Source organism: Hippocampus bargibanti, linkage group LG02 (genome assembly GCF_051943395.1).
Source record: "Hippocampus bargibanti isolate YZ-2025 linkage group LG02, ASM5194339v1, whole genome shotgun sequence".
NCBI lineage: Eukaryota > Metazoa > Chordata > Actinopteri > Syngnathiformes > Syngnathidae > Hippocampus > Hippocampus bargibanti.
In genome coordinates this window covers 31,769,941-31,784,211 of record NC_142735.1, presented here as the reverse complement: position 1 = coordinate 31,784,211, position 14,271 = coordinate 31,769,941, and the positions used below count along the sequence as shown (strand labels likewise).

Below are 14,271 nucleotides of genomic sequence, written 5' to 3'. Positions count from 1 at the left end.
CGGCTTGGAATTGAAGCTGATTTACGTGGGACAAGAGATGGGAGACATCATCAATGGATGATACAGCTTTGCGTTTTGCTTTCAACATTTAGCTTGTAGCAGAAGTGCACATTTCATCACGACGTCCCTGATCCACTGGTGAAAAAGACGCTTTGATCCTCTCCTCTTTCATCTGGAACTAGCTTCATGCAACAAAGCGGGTCCAGAAAGTGCTAAAAATTGAATGACTGTAAATGTGTTCTCATATTTGTTTAGTTTTTTGTTCTTTTAATAATACATTTGATTTAAAGTGCCTTCAAAGCTCTCAAGGACACTTTACAGTCACAGACAAGCATATATACAATAAATAAAATAATTATGAATAGAATACAATAAATAAAATACAATTATAAATAGAAAGAAGAGATAGTGATACACAGAAAATGCCTTCAAGATTGCACTGCAAGTGGCTTTCTTTACAGCAGCTCCTGTATTTTGTTTTTCTACTTCTTTCTCTCCTCTTCCTTTTATAATTTTGCTGCTATGAAATGTCAATTTCTCCACTGCGAGACTAATAAAGGCTAATCCAATCCAACCCTAAAATGAAGAGTGGAACTAAAATGAGGAACGTAAACATTTAAATATTTTATTTGTTAAATAAATTACAACGTACCAAAGATGTTGAAAAGATGAACACCAATAATTGCTTTGAGTACCTTCATTAAGAAGCTGATGATGACTGCGTGTCTGCACAATGAATTCTCCTAAATACACATTGTTTACTGGCGCAAATCAAGACTCGAGTCACCGGTTTTGATTTCAGGCTAGATCTCCAAAGTTGGATAATTTCAACATAACAAAGCATTAAAGGACAACCGACACCTCGGGACAAGTTGCGTCCATAATTTGTAAAATCATTTCAAATGACTTATACTGAGCGCATTTTACAAAGATTCCACCGCATATAGCTATATTTTACCTTTTAAGAGTCGCGCTGAATATTCAGGAAGTCTTGTTTTCGAGTTGATGACGATGCCCAAAGTGACGTCACGGAGGGAACACCCCAGATCGAGAAAGCAACACACAATGCATTTTGGGTACTTTTTTTCATCTGAAAACACTGTGTATATTTAGAAGGAAATTAGAAGGAAAACTACATAAATAACGTGATGGTGAATCGTTGTGTGTCGCAGCCAATTGCGGTAACACGCATAGAGAAGGTGTAAGTTTAGACAAATTCCCAGCGAACGCAGCGAAATCAGCCCATTTCCAACGGAGCTTGTGCGCCATCTTGTGCATTTTCTGGGCGCTACATTGGAGTCCAGACGGTTCGAATTGATACGGAAGGACTTCTTTAATTGATTGCAAACATTTATGCTTTCCTCTTCAGAACTATTTGAACCATATTCATAACTGGATGAGTAACAAGAAAGCATCTTTTCTGAATCTCAAGTCTCTGAAGCCATTGTTTTGATTCTGGAGCATGGCAGTTTGTGAAGGAGCATACTGGCGTGACATCACAAACAAGGGGGCGGGACTTTCTGAATCTCCCGAGTTTCGAGCTCATTTTGTGGCAGTTTTGGTACACTTTAAGTCATTTTTATTGGTGTTTTGCACTTGACTAAAAATATCATCCTGCGTATTTTGGGTATTTTAGATGCTATAAAACGTTTTTCTGATGTCAGTTAGGAAACAAAAAAATGGTGTCGGTTGTCCTTTAAAAGACTGCTGATGGACTATGTTGATGGACAAGATGGGACATTGCGTCTCAGCTAGAATTGTGCATGAACATCAGAAAAAAAGCATGATTGTCAGAGGTCATTTGCCATCTCCTGTCGGCCCTGTTTACCCACCCACCATATGATTGGTCTATTGACTTACATCACCCTGGTAGACATCACGTAACCAGACAATGAACAGTGCACCCGAATACAGGTAACATCCAACTTACGACCAGCTCGCGTTACGACCACCCGTACTTACAACCACGACCTCCAGACCCTATTTTTTAAATTTTAATTCTACACCTGGCGCCGCAACGCGGCAACGTGTATGTAATTTGGGCCAGCCAGCCAGCATCTCACTCTCGCACAGCAATCGACCGTGTGATGGCACCAGAGGGGGGAGTTTGCGAGTCATTTAGCCTCTCAGTCTCTTGTCAACATTTTGAATGTATTTCGGCTAACGACCATTTTGACTTACGACCGTTTGGTCGGAACGGAACTCGATCCTAAGTCGGATGTTACCTGTCTACTGCGTCACTTTTACCTCCAGGAGTGACACGACAAGGGAAAACAGTGTGAGACAAAGTCCAAAATATGAATCACAAAGTAGGAAATGTTAGCATCAAACAAACACGCATGTGGACAGTAGCCATTTTGTGACAGCTAATTATAACAGATGCCACATGAAAAGGTAAACACTTGCTATTTACAGTCTTGAGCACAACAGATTGCACTGTTGCATTTGATCAGGAGGAGGACGTGTCGATTTAATTAATTGATTTGTAATTCCAAAGGGGGAGGACAAACTTGATATTAAGGCTCTAGAAATTCTCCCAAGATTACAGCAGCACCAGCCCAGGAGAAAAATGTTATTTTGTAATGAAGAATGCCATTTAAAACGTCGAAGCTTCACCACAACGGGTATCAGCACATGGGCCCCTTCAACTCAAATAATTATAAAATGGATGATTTGGTGTGCCTTATGAAGAAGGAAAGCAAAAAAACAGGTAACATCTGACTTACGACCAGCTCAATTTACGACCACCCGTACTTACGGCATGTGATGGTACAAGGGGGGGGGGGTTGTGAGTCATTTAGCCTCCGAGTCTCTAGTCAACATTTTGTATGGATTTCAACTTACAACCATTTTGACTTACGACCGTTTGGTTGGAACACGGAGCTCGGTCGTAAGTCTGATGTTACTTGTATACTCTACCTAATGTACACCCCAAAAAAGCTTGGGGTATCCAATTTGTGGGTGAAATTTCAAGATGAACCAATAAAGCATTGTCACCTTTCCAGGTAAACTTAATTCTATGAGAGGTACGCTAGCAGAACGATGAAGAATAGTGTTTTAACGTGCACAACGCACCGTAGGATTCCATTTGGGGGCGTCCATTTTGGGCGAGGACATGCCTGGCCTGGAGACACGGGTCCTTTAAGACATTCAAAACTGCAGAGTATAATTCACGCCTCTCCAAAGTGCGTTTCAATCCAGATGAGACCAATAAAAAGGACAATTTGATGAACGTGTTTCACGCCCAATGGAGTTCTTCAAAAAAAGCCGTCCGGGAGGAAGGAGAGTGTGAATGATTTCCACCAGATGAAATATGAACAATTGTGTTGCGGAACTTTCTCTGGCTCCTGTGGAGAGATTGGGAAGGAAGACAGGAGGAGAGAGGCCGGTTACTCGTCATCTCCCGCCATCAGGAAGCCCAAGACGAAGTCAATTGCTTTCTGACGCTCGTGCGACGTCTGTCGGCTCGCCGTGCTGGGAGGAGGTCGGATGAGGAGGCTGGCAAAGAGGGTGGCTGCCAAGTGGAGGGAGGAAAAAAAGGGTCAGGCTGAGCGATTTTCAATCTTCTTTTCCTTTCGGCTTTTCCATCTTACTTGTATTTCACCTCAATTTTGTTTACATGGTCTACCTTTGTATATATTTGGAACACAGCACATGAGGATCACTACAACAAATGACATCAAAGTTACGGTACATGCATTTTATTGCGATAGCTTGATAGATAGTTAGCTCGCTGATAGATAGCTCGCTCGCTAGATAGATATAGATACCGTAGATAGCTCGCTAGCTAGATAGATAGCTCGCTAGCCGTATAGCTAGATAGATAGCTTGCTAGATAGATAGCTCGCTAGTTGGATATATAGATTGCTCGCTAGATAGATAGCTCGCTAGATAGATAGCTCGATACTGTAGATAGCTCGCTGGCCGGATAGCTCCCTAGATTGCTCGCTAGATAGCTCCCTAGATACTGTAGATAGCTCGCTAGCCGGATAGCTTGCTGGATTGCTAGCTAGATAGCTCGCTAGCCAAATAGCTATATAGATATCTTGCTAGATAGCTAGCTTGCTCGATAGCTCGCTAGATAGATAGCTCACTAACTAGATACCTCACTAGCCGGATAGCTAGATAGATAGCTTGCTCGATACAAAGTTACTGTACATGCATTTTAGGGAGATAGCTAGATAGATAGCTCGCTAGACAGATAGCTAGCTCACTAGATAGATAGCTAGCTCGCTAGATAGATAGATCGCTAGATAGATATAGATACTGTAGATAGCTCGTGAGCTAGATAGCTCACTAGCTAGATAGCTTGCTAGCCATATAGCTACATAGATAGCTTGCTTAATAGATAGCTCGCTAGATGGATAGCTAGGTACTGTAGCTAGCTTACTAGCCGGATAGCTAGCTAGATTTCTCGCTAGATAGCTCGCTAGATGGATAGCTAGATACTGTAGATAGCTCGCTAGCCGTTTAGCTAGCTAAATTGCTTGCTAGATTACTAGATAGATAGCTTACTAGATAGCTCGCTAGCTAGATAGCTTGCTAGCCGGATAGCTAGATAGATAGCTTGCTAGATAGATAGCTCGCTAGCTAGCCAGATAGCTAGATAGATAGCTTGCAAGATAGATAGCTTGCTAGATAGCTAGATACTGTAGATAGCTTGCAAGCCGGATAGCTAGGTAGGTAGCTCGCTAGCTAGATAGTTCGCTAGATAGCTCGCTAGCTACATAGCTTGCTAGCCAGATACATAGATATAGATCCAATTGACCGATCAGAATAAAACATTTTTATTCACTCCCTCGTTGGCTGCGAGCGAGGCAAATAAGATGAATCTTTGTTCGAGCCGGGAAAGACAGCTGCGTCTTATAACTCAACTTGACCAAAAAAAATGCGTCTTACCAATGAGGCTGGCGGTGAGGTTGTTGTTGTTGGCATGCTTGAGCAGCTCCTTCAGGAAACCCATCAAGTAGCGGAACACATTACGGTGGGCACGTGGCAGCTGCGAGATCAGCTGAAAAGAAGAACAGAGATAAAACGTGACTTAACCGTGACTTAGCGACAACCGACACCTCCGGACATGTTGCGTCCATAATTTATAAAATCACTTCAAATGACTTCTACTGAGCGCATTTTACAAAGATTCCACCGTATATAGCTATATTTTACGTTTTAAAAGTCACACTGAATATTCATGATCCCGACGGCATTCCTGGCCGTGTTCTGAGAGACTGCGCTGTGGAGCTCACAGATGTCTTCACGGACATCTTCAACACCTCTCTGAGCCAGGCTGTTGTGCCCACGTGCCTCAAAGCCACCACCATTATCCCGGTCCCGAAGAAGTCGTCCCCCACCTGCCACAATGACTACCGCCCGGTCGCACTCACTCCCATCCTCATGAAGTGCTTCGAGCGGCTAGTTATGAACCACATCAAGGCTGCCCTCCCCCCCAACCATGACCCCTTCCAATTTGCATATCGGCCCAACCGCTCGACCGATGATGCCATCTCCACTGCTCTCCACACAGCGCTCACCCACCTGGAGACCAGAGACTCCTACGTCAGATTGCTGTTCTGTCCTGGAGTCACAACACGGCATCAATGGCCAAGAGATCCCACCAGCGCCTGTACTTCCTCCGCAAGCTCAAAAGAGTTGGAGCCCCGACCCCCATCACGACCTCCTTCTACCGCGGTACCATAGAGAGCATCCTGACCAGCTGTATCACCGTGTGGTACGGCGCCTGCACCGTGTCCTGCCGTAAGACTCTGCAGCGCATTGTGAGTATGACGTCTACGACTGGTCTGATTGCCCCATATGCTCTGGTATCACCTCATCAGCATAACTAAGCCTATGTTGCCTAAGAAGTCTGTTGCCCGAACGATCCAAATTGAACCTCACCCCACCATGGCGATTTAGTGAAGGAAGTACAGAAGACGGCTGATGAAACCTTTTCATCGATGGACCACTCCTGTATGACTGAGAGCTTACACAGACGAACGTTTGATGCATGTTTACTCATTTAGTCACACTGCATGCTAACTGTGAGCTCACCTGGTGAAAGAGAGCAATCGTCTATTAGTGGAGCAAACCGATCGGACAAACATCCACTTTCCACCGTGTCATTTGTTAGTCTGTAGCGCTGTCGGAGCTTTCTCTCTCGTCTCAACATCTGATGTTCGTGTGCTTGTTTGAAGTGTGGTGGTCTCCTTTGTGTGTGTGTGCTTAAAACCCACCCGCCAGGATTATCCTGGCGTGACGTCACAAACAAGGGGGCGGGACTTTCTGAATCTGCCCAGTGCCTAGCTCATTTTGTGGCAGTTTTGGGACACTTAAAGTCATTTTTATTGGTGTTTTGCATTTGACTTAAAATATCAGCCTGCGTGTTTTGGGCATTTGAGATGCTATAAAACATGTTTCTGATGTCAGTTAGGAAACAAAAAAATGGTGTTGGTGGTCCTTTAATGTGCAATTACATTTTGCTCAGCTGTGGAAAAAAACGGAAGGAGGACTTCACTGAGGGTTGACGCGCTCACCTGTTTGCAAAGGCGGCTATCATGGGCACAGTCCAGACATCGTTGGTAGAGTTCGTAACACACGACAGGCTCCGGCAAGGCCTCCAAGAAGATCAACAGTGCTTCGGCCACCGAGTGGTTGCAACCAGCTTGATGAAAATGTTAAGGTGGAACAACAAATAAAATAAAGTGCACATTCCAGTGTGTTTTTCTCTTTGCTCTATAGGAGCGATCCAGATTCAACGGTAAATGTTTACCTCAGCTCAACAACTTAATTGGTTCCCAGAAAATATATGTAAGGCGAAAGGTTCAGCTGCCAAATATTTATTTCCCATAAGAAACCATTAAAAATGAGAATAATCTGTTTCCAGGTCTCCATAAAAAAATTCTATGAAATAAGCCTTAAAACTACACAAAATATACCTTATTTTATGTATAATAAATGTGCTATTGTATATTAATGAAATAAATAAATTGTACTGAATAATAAAGTAGTTTTGTTTACCTTTGTGATGGTCGTCGATGGCTTGATGGAATGGATAGCTTTTTGCAGATACAGGCAGACGCACTAGAAACTTTATTAATAGCTGGTTCCCTTGCTTGTCTTTTCTCTTCAAATTGTACAGATGGCTTGTACGGGTTATTTGTGCACCCTGATTGATGACACATTTTAAACTTGCAGTCTACACTCTGCCTTTGAACTATCAATCAAGTTGAAACAAGTCCAAATTTCACTGTATTCTATCCATTTTCTCACCATTTCACTTTTGGTTTTTGTTTCATTTTGTTTTTTTGTTTCAAGCTCTGTCGTCTCCCTTTTGTGTGTGTTTCTGTTTTTGGAACCCCTCCCCTCGCTCATTGCTGCGTGTGTCCCCTTCCTCCTCTACGACGGATCTTTGTGATGGTCGTTGATGCCGTTGCCTCTTAATGATATCCGCGTGATATTGCCGTCCTTTCTCAGCGATAATACCCTCACCCACACTGTCCCCTGCTGGCTGCTTTTCGTTAATCCAAATCAACAGAAGTTTTTCAACCTCTTCTATTGTCTGAGACCGTTGGTTTGACAACACAGAAACACCCTTAGCCACACGTAGCAATGGTCGATTTAGCATACTGGTACAGGGACGCTAAGTCACTTAAACGCACACCTCGTTGGTGTTTTTCGATGATCTCCTTCTGCTGGACCGTCATTTTCTTTTGTGTCCTCTTTGGCTTAACACTGGCCTGTGGTGGGGTCTTTTTCGCTCCAATAATAGCAAAGGTACTCCACTTGATAACAAACCACATCTGCACTCAAAGGGGGTGACAAAAACTAGCCCGCCAGCTACCGTGGTGCTATTCGACTGTGTGGTTTGGTGCTCTTCTCGCGAATTTAATGTTTGGAAGGCGAAAAATTCGTAAGCTAATGCGTAAGCCGAGGTATCACTGTACTCAACAAGTGGCAACTTTACATTGTGGAAACATAATCCAGTTAACACCATGTGGCTTTTTCTAACAAATTACCAATGGCTTTAAAATTTAAATGAATCCCTACTCTCCAGACGTCGCGGTGCCGGACTCTGCTATGATAGGTCCCTGCTGTCAGGGTGGGGGGAGCAGAGGACTACTCCCTGCAGCTGCTTCACTGATAGTTCCTGTCGTTCTGACTAACGACTGGCCTGATTGCCCCACTTCGACCGGTATCACCTCATCAGTATTACTAATCCTATGTTTATTAAAATGAGAATAATCCGTTCCCAGGGTTCCCTGGGTTGATAGCTTTTTGCATCAAGTGTACAGATGGCTGTGCGGATTATCTGTGGACCCTGCTTGATGGGATATTTTAACCTTGCAGTCTACACTCTGCCTTTGAACTATCAAAGTTGAAACAAGTACAAATGTCACTGTTTTCTATCCATTTTTTCAGTTTCTCTATCGTCTGCCACGCCCTCACTGCTGCGTTCTTGACCAATCATGTGGCTTTAACCGAAGACTGGGGGCAGGGAATAGAGGACAAAACCAAGTCGGCTGCCATTTTCATGTTAGGAGGATGGGCTTGTTCGCGAACGACACATCACTCATTGTGGCAGCTCCGTGTGCATACCGAAAAATAGTTTGTATGCCAAGGTTAAATTTTCATAAATTTAACGTTCGTAAACCGAAAAGTTCATAAGCCAAGGGGTTCGTAAACCGAGGTATCACCGTACCTTGAAGTGGTTTTATTGTTAAAAAAAAATAGATTTTTAGGGAGATTGTAATGTATTAATTGCACCTCTGTACCTTTTCAACAGAAAAATATAATTTGAGATCTGAACACTTTAAGATCTACAAATAAAAATGGCTTTTCTTTAATGGAATTTAATTGTGTCATAATTCTTTTCGTGATGATTTACTTTTTAGCATTGTAATATCACGCAAAACTTGCTTGACAAGTGAGGATACGGACAGCTTCTGGAATGCTGATATCCAGACTGTCAATGATGCTCTGTAGCTCCTCCTTTAATCCGGGTGTTTGGAACAGGTCCTCCTAAAAGATGGATGCAACAATCAGAGGGCGATGACTCAAAAGTCACTTTCACATGCGTGTACCCCGCCGGGGTTACAATATAACAAGTTCCCCCATGGCTTAGGCTAGCTGGCTAGCTATTAGCTGTCTTGCTGGCTGGCTGTAAGCTCTATGGCTGTTGGTTACCTGGCTATCTATTCGCTATTTATTAGCTATCCATTAGCCAACTGGCTAGCTATTAGCTGTCTAGCTGACTGGCTGTTCGCTTGCTATCTGGCTATCTATTAGCTATCCATTAGCTAGCTGGCTAGCTATTAGCTAGCTGGCTGTAAGCTGTCTGGCTGGCTGTTGGCTACCTGGTTATCTATTCGATATTTATTTGCTATGCATTAGCTAGCTATTAGCTGTCTAGCTATCTATTAACTATTAGCTATTTATTAGGTATTTAATAGCTATCCATTAGCTAGCTGGCTAGCTATTAGCTGTCTAGCTGGCTAGCTGTTCGCTATCTGGCTCGCTATTTGCTATCTAGCTAGCTAGCTTTCTATCTATTTGAGTTACTTTGGGGTTGGGTGAACGCTGGCGCCGCAGCTGGCTAGCTATTAGTTGTTTAGCTGACTGGCTGTTGGCTATTAGCTATTTATTAGCTATCCATTAGCTACCTGGCTAGCTATTAGCTGTATAGCTGTTGGCTATCTGGCTATGAGCTATTTATTAGCTATCCATTAGCTATCTGGCTGGCTGTAAGCTGTCGGCTATCTATTAGCTAGCTAGCTACCTCTATCTATTCGAGTGACTTCGGGGATCAGTGAACGCTGGCGCATGTGGCTGCTGCTGCTCACCCACAGAAAAACTTCATCCTGTGACTGTAAAGTGACCTTGAGAGTTTTGAACGGCGCTTAGAAATGAAATATATTCTTATATTATAATCATTACTGTATACATATTCTGTTGTCTTCCGAAAGAAGCGATTGTTCTGTCAACAGAATGAAATGAAGAGCGTTTGTGGCCTCCATCTCACCTGATCACAGGCTTTGGTGAAGAGATGATTGACCAGAATCCACACCTCCTTGGGGATCTTGAGAGGTTTTTCATCTGTGCTTGTGCCATCCGCCAACAAGAAGTTCACCTTGGACTTTTCCTGTGAGGTGGAGGGGGTATAAAAATGATTTATTCTCTATAATGTATCATGAAACGTATGAGGTTTATCACAACGCATCACTTTAGAAGCCATTGGGCAAATCTTTCCGGTGTGACTAGCTCGTAGAAATATAAAACAGACATTTGTTGAAATTAATCATCTCTCAGATAATAAGAACAGCATTTTGCGGCTGGATGGATGCATGCCTTGAGGAACACGCCATGAGAAAGGAACGCCGATGTTTATGTGGAACTGCCGCGGCTTGGAATTGAAGCGGATTTACGTGGGACATGAGATGCGAGACAATTTCTTTGCGTCAGCTTGGTGTGTGCTTTCAACATTTAGCGTGTAGAAGACGTGCACATTCCACCATGACGTCCCTGATCCACTGGGGAAAAGGATGCTTTGATCCTCTCTTTCATCTGCAACTGCTTCATGCAACAATGAGGGTGCAGAATATGCTTAAAATTGAATGACTGTCTATGTCTTTTATGTTAAATTATAACTACTTAAATACTTCAAATGGCGCTGCAAGAGTGGCTGCCTTTACAGCAGCTCCTGCATTTTGCTTTTCTACTTCTTCCTTTCCTTCCCTCTTCCTTTCATCACTTTGCTGCTGTGAATTGTAAATTCCTCCATTGCAAGACTAATAAAGGTGAATGCAATCCAAGAGCGAGAATTCAGACACCACAAAGTAGGAATGCACTCTTCCTACAACTGTACTCTGCCTTTGAAGTATCAATAAAGTTGAAACGAGTCCAAATTTCACTGTTTTCTATCCATTTTCTCACCATTTCACTTTTGTTTTTGTTTCAGGCTCTGTCGCCTCTCTTTTGTGTGTGTGTGTGTGTGTGTGTTTTTGTAACCCCTCCCCTCGCTCACTGCTGCGTGTGTCCTGCTGCGTGTGTCCCCGCCCTCCTCTACCACGGATCTTGACCAATCACGTGCGGCTTCAACCGAAGACTGGGGCGGGCAGAGGACAAAAAAAAAAGTTGGCTGCCATTTTCAGTTTGGAGAACCGGCTCCTTCGCGAATGACACATCACTCATTGTGGCACTCCGTGTGTTTCCCGAAAAATAGTTTGTATGCCAAGATTATATTCTCGCGAATTTAACGTTCGTAAAGCGAAAAGTTCGCAAGCTAAAGCGTTCCTAAGCCAAGGTATCACTGTATTTATCATATTTATTCGAGTATAACGCGCAAAGTTTTCAACCTAAAAAAGAACTCAAAGTTTGGGTGTGCATTATAAACAAGGCCTGGCAAAAAAACTCCTATATATTTAATGCTTTATCCATTACAGAGATAAAGCATTTCCATGGCTATTCTCACCCTTCAGTTTCGATTCTTGGAAAACCCAGAATCATGTGCATTCCTTTTTCCTATTATTGTGGATTAGCATTTATTTCTTTAGCTACGCTTCATTTCTTTTCCTCGCCCACACTGAAACACGAGTTACGCATTGCTGTTTTGCACAATGACCAATATACAGAGTTTATATTCAGTTCTTACATTGTCAATTAATTATTTTTATCACAATGCTTGGTCTGAGCCGAGAAAATCTCAAACAACATTCTATACCGATTTTTAATAGAAAATTAGGGGTCCGCGTTACACACGTGTGCGCGTTATACTCGAACAAACATGGTACTGGCACGTGTGGCTGCCCACAGAAGAAGAGATGTGACTGTAAAGTGACCATGAGAGTTTTGAAAGGCGCTTATAAATGAAATGTATTATTATCATTATTATTATTATTATTACAGTGAGACCTCAACTTATGAACGCCTTATAATATGAACTCTTCATCATACGAACGTCAAATTTATGAAAATTAAGCCTTATAATAAGCACTATTTTCATAATACACACCCAACCACGGCCGGTCCATCAAGCACACGACCTTCGGATCTGGCGAAGTGATCTTCGGCGGAAGCACACGACCGAACAGCGCTCCAGCCGGCGCTACTTTCCACATCAGAATCAGAATCAGAATCAGAATCATCTTTATTGCCAAGTATGTAGAACACACAAGGAATTTGTTTCCGGTAGAACACGCTGCACTAGTATCGTTGTCAAAAAAAACTGCTAAGTGGCACTATACAGTTCCATTTTGGCTACTGTTGAAAGAAATCCCCTCTCATTGAATGCACATGTCGATCGCCTACTTGGAGCTTTTTGCTGATAATTTTACTATTACGGGACCGGAGAACACCACAGGCTCGTGTTCAGCCTCAGTTTAAATGTGGTGCGTTACTATGAATAAATTGAAGAAACCACGAGCCGTACACGTCTACTCTGCTCTGTTTATTTGTCATCCAAGACTTGTGCGTTCAGGTTCGAGAATAGCGCACGACTTCTTATGACTCTAGGATGTTTGGAAAGCATTGTCTAACTGAATGAGCAGGGACAAACACTTGCCAACATTTCTGTGTTGCTACACTTGTCAAGATGCGATAGAAGTGATTGTGATTGGCTAAAGGGTAGAGTCATGGTAAGCCAATCAGAGCTAGTGTTTTCACACACACCGGAACAGCGTGTCAATAGTCACGCTAAATTGTCACGTGCGAGTTGACAGCTCGGGCGTGGCCGCCGCTCGCGACACTTCAATTTCATTTCATTTCAACGAGTCACTGTCACCTCACCAGTGACATGATTACGCCGGAAGTGCATCACTATGTCTTGTGCTGGCAAATCCAACAGTTTGCTTTGCACGAGGTGATTGTTAGACGGGAGTGTGCCATTTTATTTGCCCCGCCCGCCTTCTTTTGTCGCATTTTATTCCGCGTCCGTGGAATCATTGGACTCGCGCCTTTTGTTGTCATAAAATCTCTGCCAGCACCTACGGGACTCGAAGTGAATGCAGATGACATCGAGGAGCTTGTTGCTGACCATGATGAGGTCATCAACACAGAGAATTGGATTTGCCTTCTAGAGGACAAGCAGAAGCAGGCCATTCAACAGTTGATGTGCAGGCTTTTATTGAACAGTTGCATCCAGAAAAGGCTATGAGAATCATCACCATGATGAATGATAATGTGATGCCTCAGTTTTGTAAGACCTTACAAGTCAGAAAGCAACAGGTGTCATTTAAGAGCCATCAATGACCATCACAAATGTAAATAAAGTGAATTTATTATCCAGTGCAGTGTATTTCTTTCATTACAATACAATAGCACATTTATTATATATAGGATAAGGTAGGTTGTGTGTAGTTTTAAGGCTTATTTAGTTGAAAAGTATATTTCATAGAAACCCGGGAACGGATTATTCCCATTTTAATGGTTTCCTATGGGATTTTTTTAGATACACACTTTTCCCCTTACACACTCTGTCTGGGAACCAATTAAGTTCGTAAGTTGAGGTCTCACTGTATTATCATTTGCTAGTGATTGGCTATCTATTAGGTATCTGGCTGGGTAGCTAGCTATCTATTCACTATCTAGCTGGCTGGCTATCTATCTGACTGGCTATCTAGCTAGGTATCTGTTGGCTAGCTTGCTGGCTTTGTGAAGTGACCCTGAGAGTTTTCAAAGGCGCTTATAAATGAAATGTATTATAATCATATTACAGTGAGACCTCGGTTTACGAACCCTATGGCTTATGAACTTTTCGGCTTACGAACGTTACATTTACAAAAAATTTTACCTTGGCAGACTTTTCGGGATACACACGGAGCCATTGAGTGATGTGTCGCGACACTTCAATTTCATTTCATTTCAACGAGTGATTTTAACTGTTTTCTATCCATTTCCTCACTATTCTCACACTCTCACACTTTTGGTCAGGCAACCCAGCGAAACAGATCACAATTGATGAAGAACTAGATACAATTATCAGAGAGAAAGCACCTACAAGGGATCATTCCTTAAAATGGTGAAAGAAGCCTATGTTCCTTATCAAGTATTTAATGCTGATGAAACCGGCCACTCCATTCCATCAAGCCATTAATAACCATCACAAAGGTAAATAAAATGACTTTATTGTACGGTACAGTTTATTTATTTAATCATAATACCATAGCACATTTATTATACATATAATAAGGTATATTTTGTGTAGTTTTAAGGCTTAGAAAAATTAGAAAGTAGAAAATTAGGTTTTATGGGGATCTGGGAATGGATTATTCTCATTTTAAT

The 14,271-nt window shown here is 42.5% G+C and overlaps 1 protein-coding gene and 1 long non-coding RNA gene across 4 annotated transcripts in view; one reads left to right on the top strand and one right to left on the bottom strand.

Annotated features, from left to right (window-relative positions):
- Nucleotides 1–609: 609 nt before the first annotated feature.
- ocrl (OCRL inositol polyphosphate-5-phosphatase) overlaps nucleotides 610–14,271 on the bottom strand; it is a 44,912-nt gene continuing 31,250 nt past the window's right edge. For all 3 annotated transcript variants that reach the window (XM_088991011.1, XM_088991013.1, XM_088991012.1), the window contains 5 exons: nucleotides 10,016–10,135; nucleotides 8,931–9,015; nucleotides 6,531–6,658; nucleotides 4,900–5,011; nucleotides 610–3,514 (listed from right to left, as the gene is read on the bottom strand). In XM_088991011.1, coding sequence (XP_088847137.1) covers nucleotides 3,390–3,514; nucleotides 4,900–5,011; nucleotides 6,531–6,658; nucleotides 8,931–9,015; nucleotides 10,016–10,135 — 570 coding nt within the window. In that variant the 3' untranslated portion in view covers nucleotides 610–3,389. The remainder of the gene's footprint in view (nucleotides 3,515–4,899; nucleotides 5,012–6,530; nucleotides 6,659–8,930; nucleotides 9,016–10,015; nucleotides 10,136–14,271) is intronic.
- LOC148902461 (uncharacterized) overlaps nucleotides 13,102–14,271 on the top strand; it is a 128,552-nt gene continuing 127,382 nt past the window's right edge. The window contains exon 1 of the long non-coding RNA XR_016114305.1: nucleotides 13,102–14,231. This is a non-coding gene — a long non-coding RNA (uncharacterized LOC148902461). The remainder of the gene's footprint in view (nucleotides 14,232–14,271) is intronic.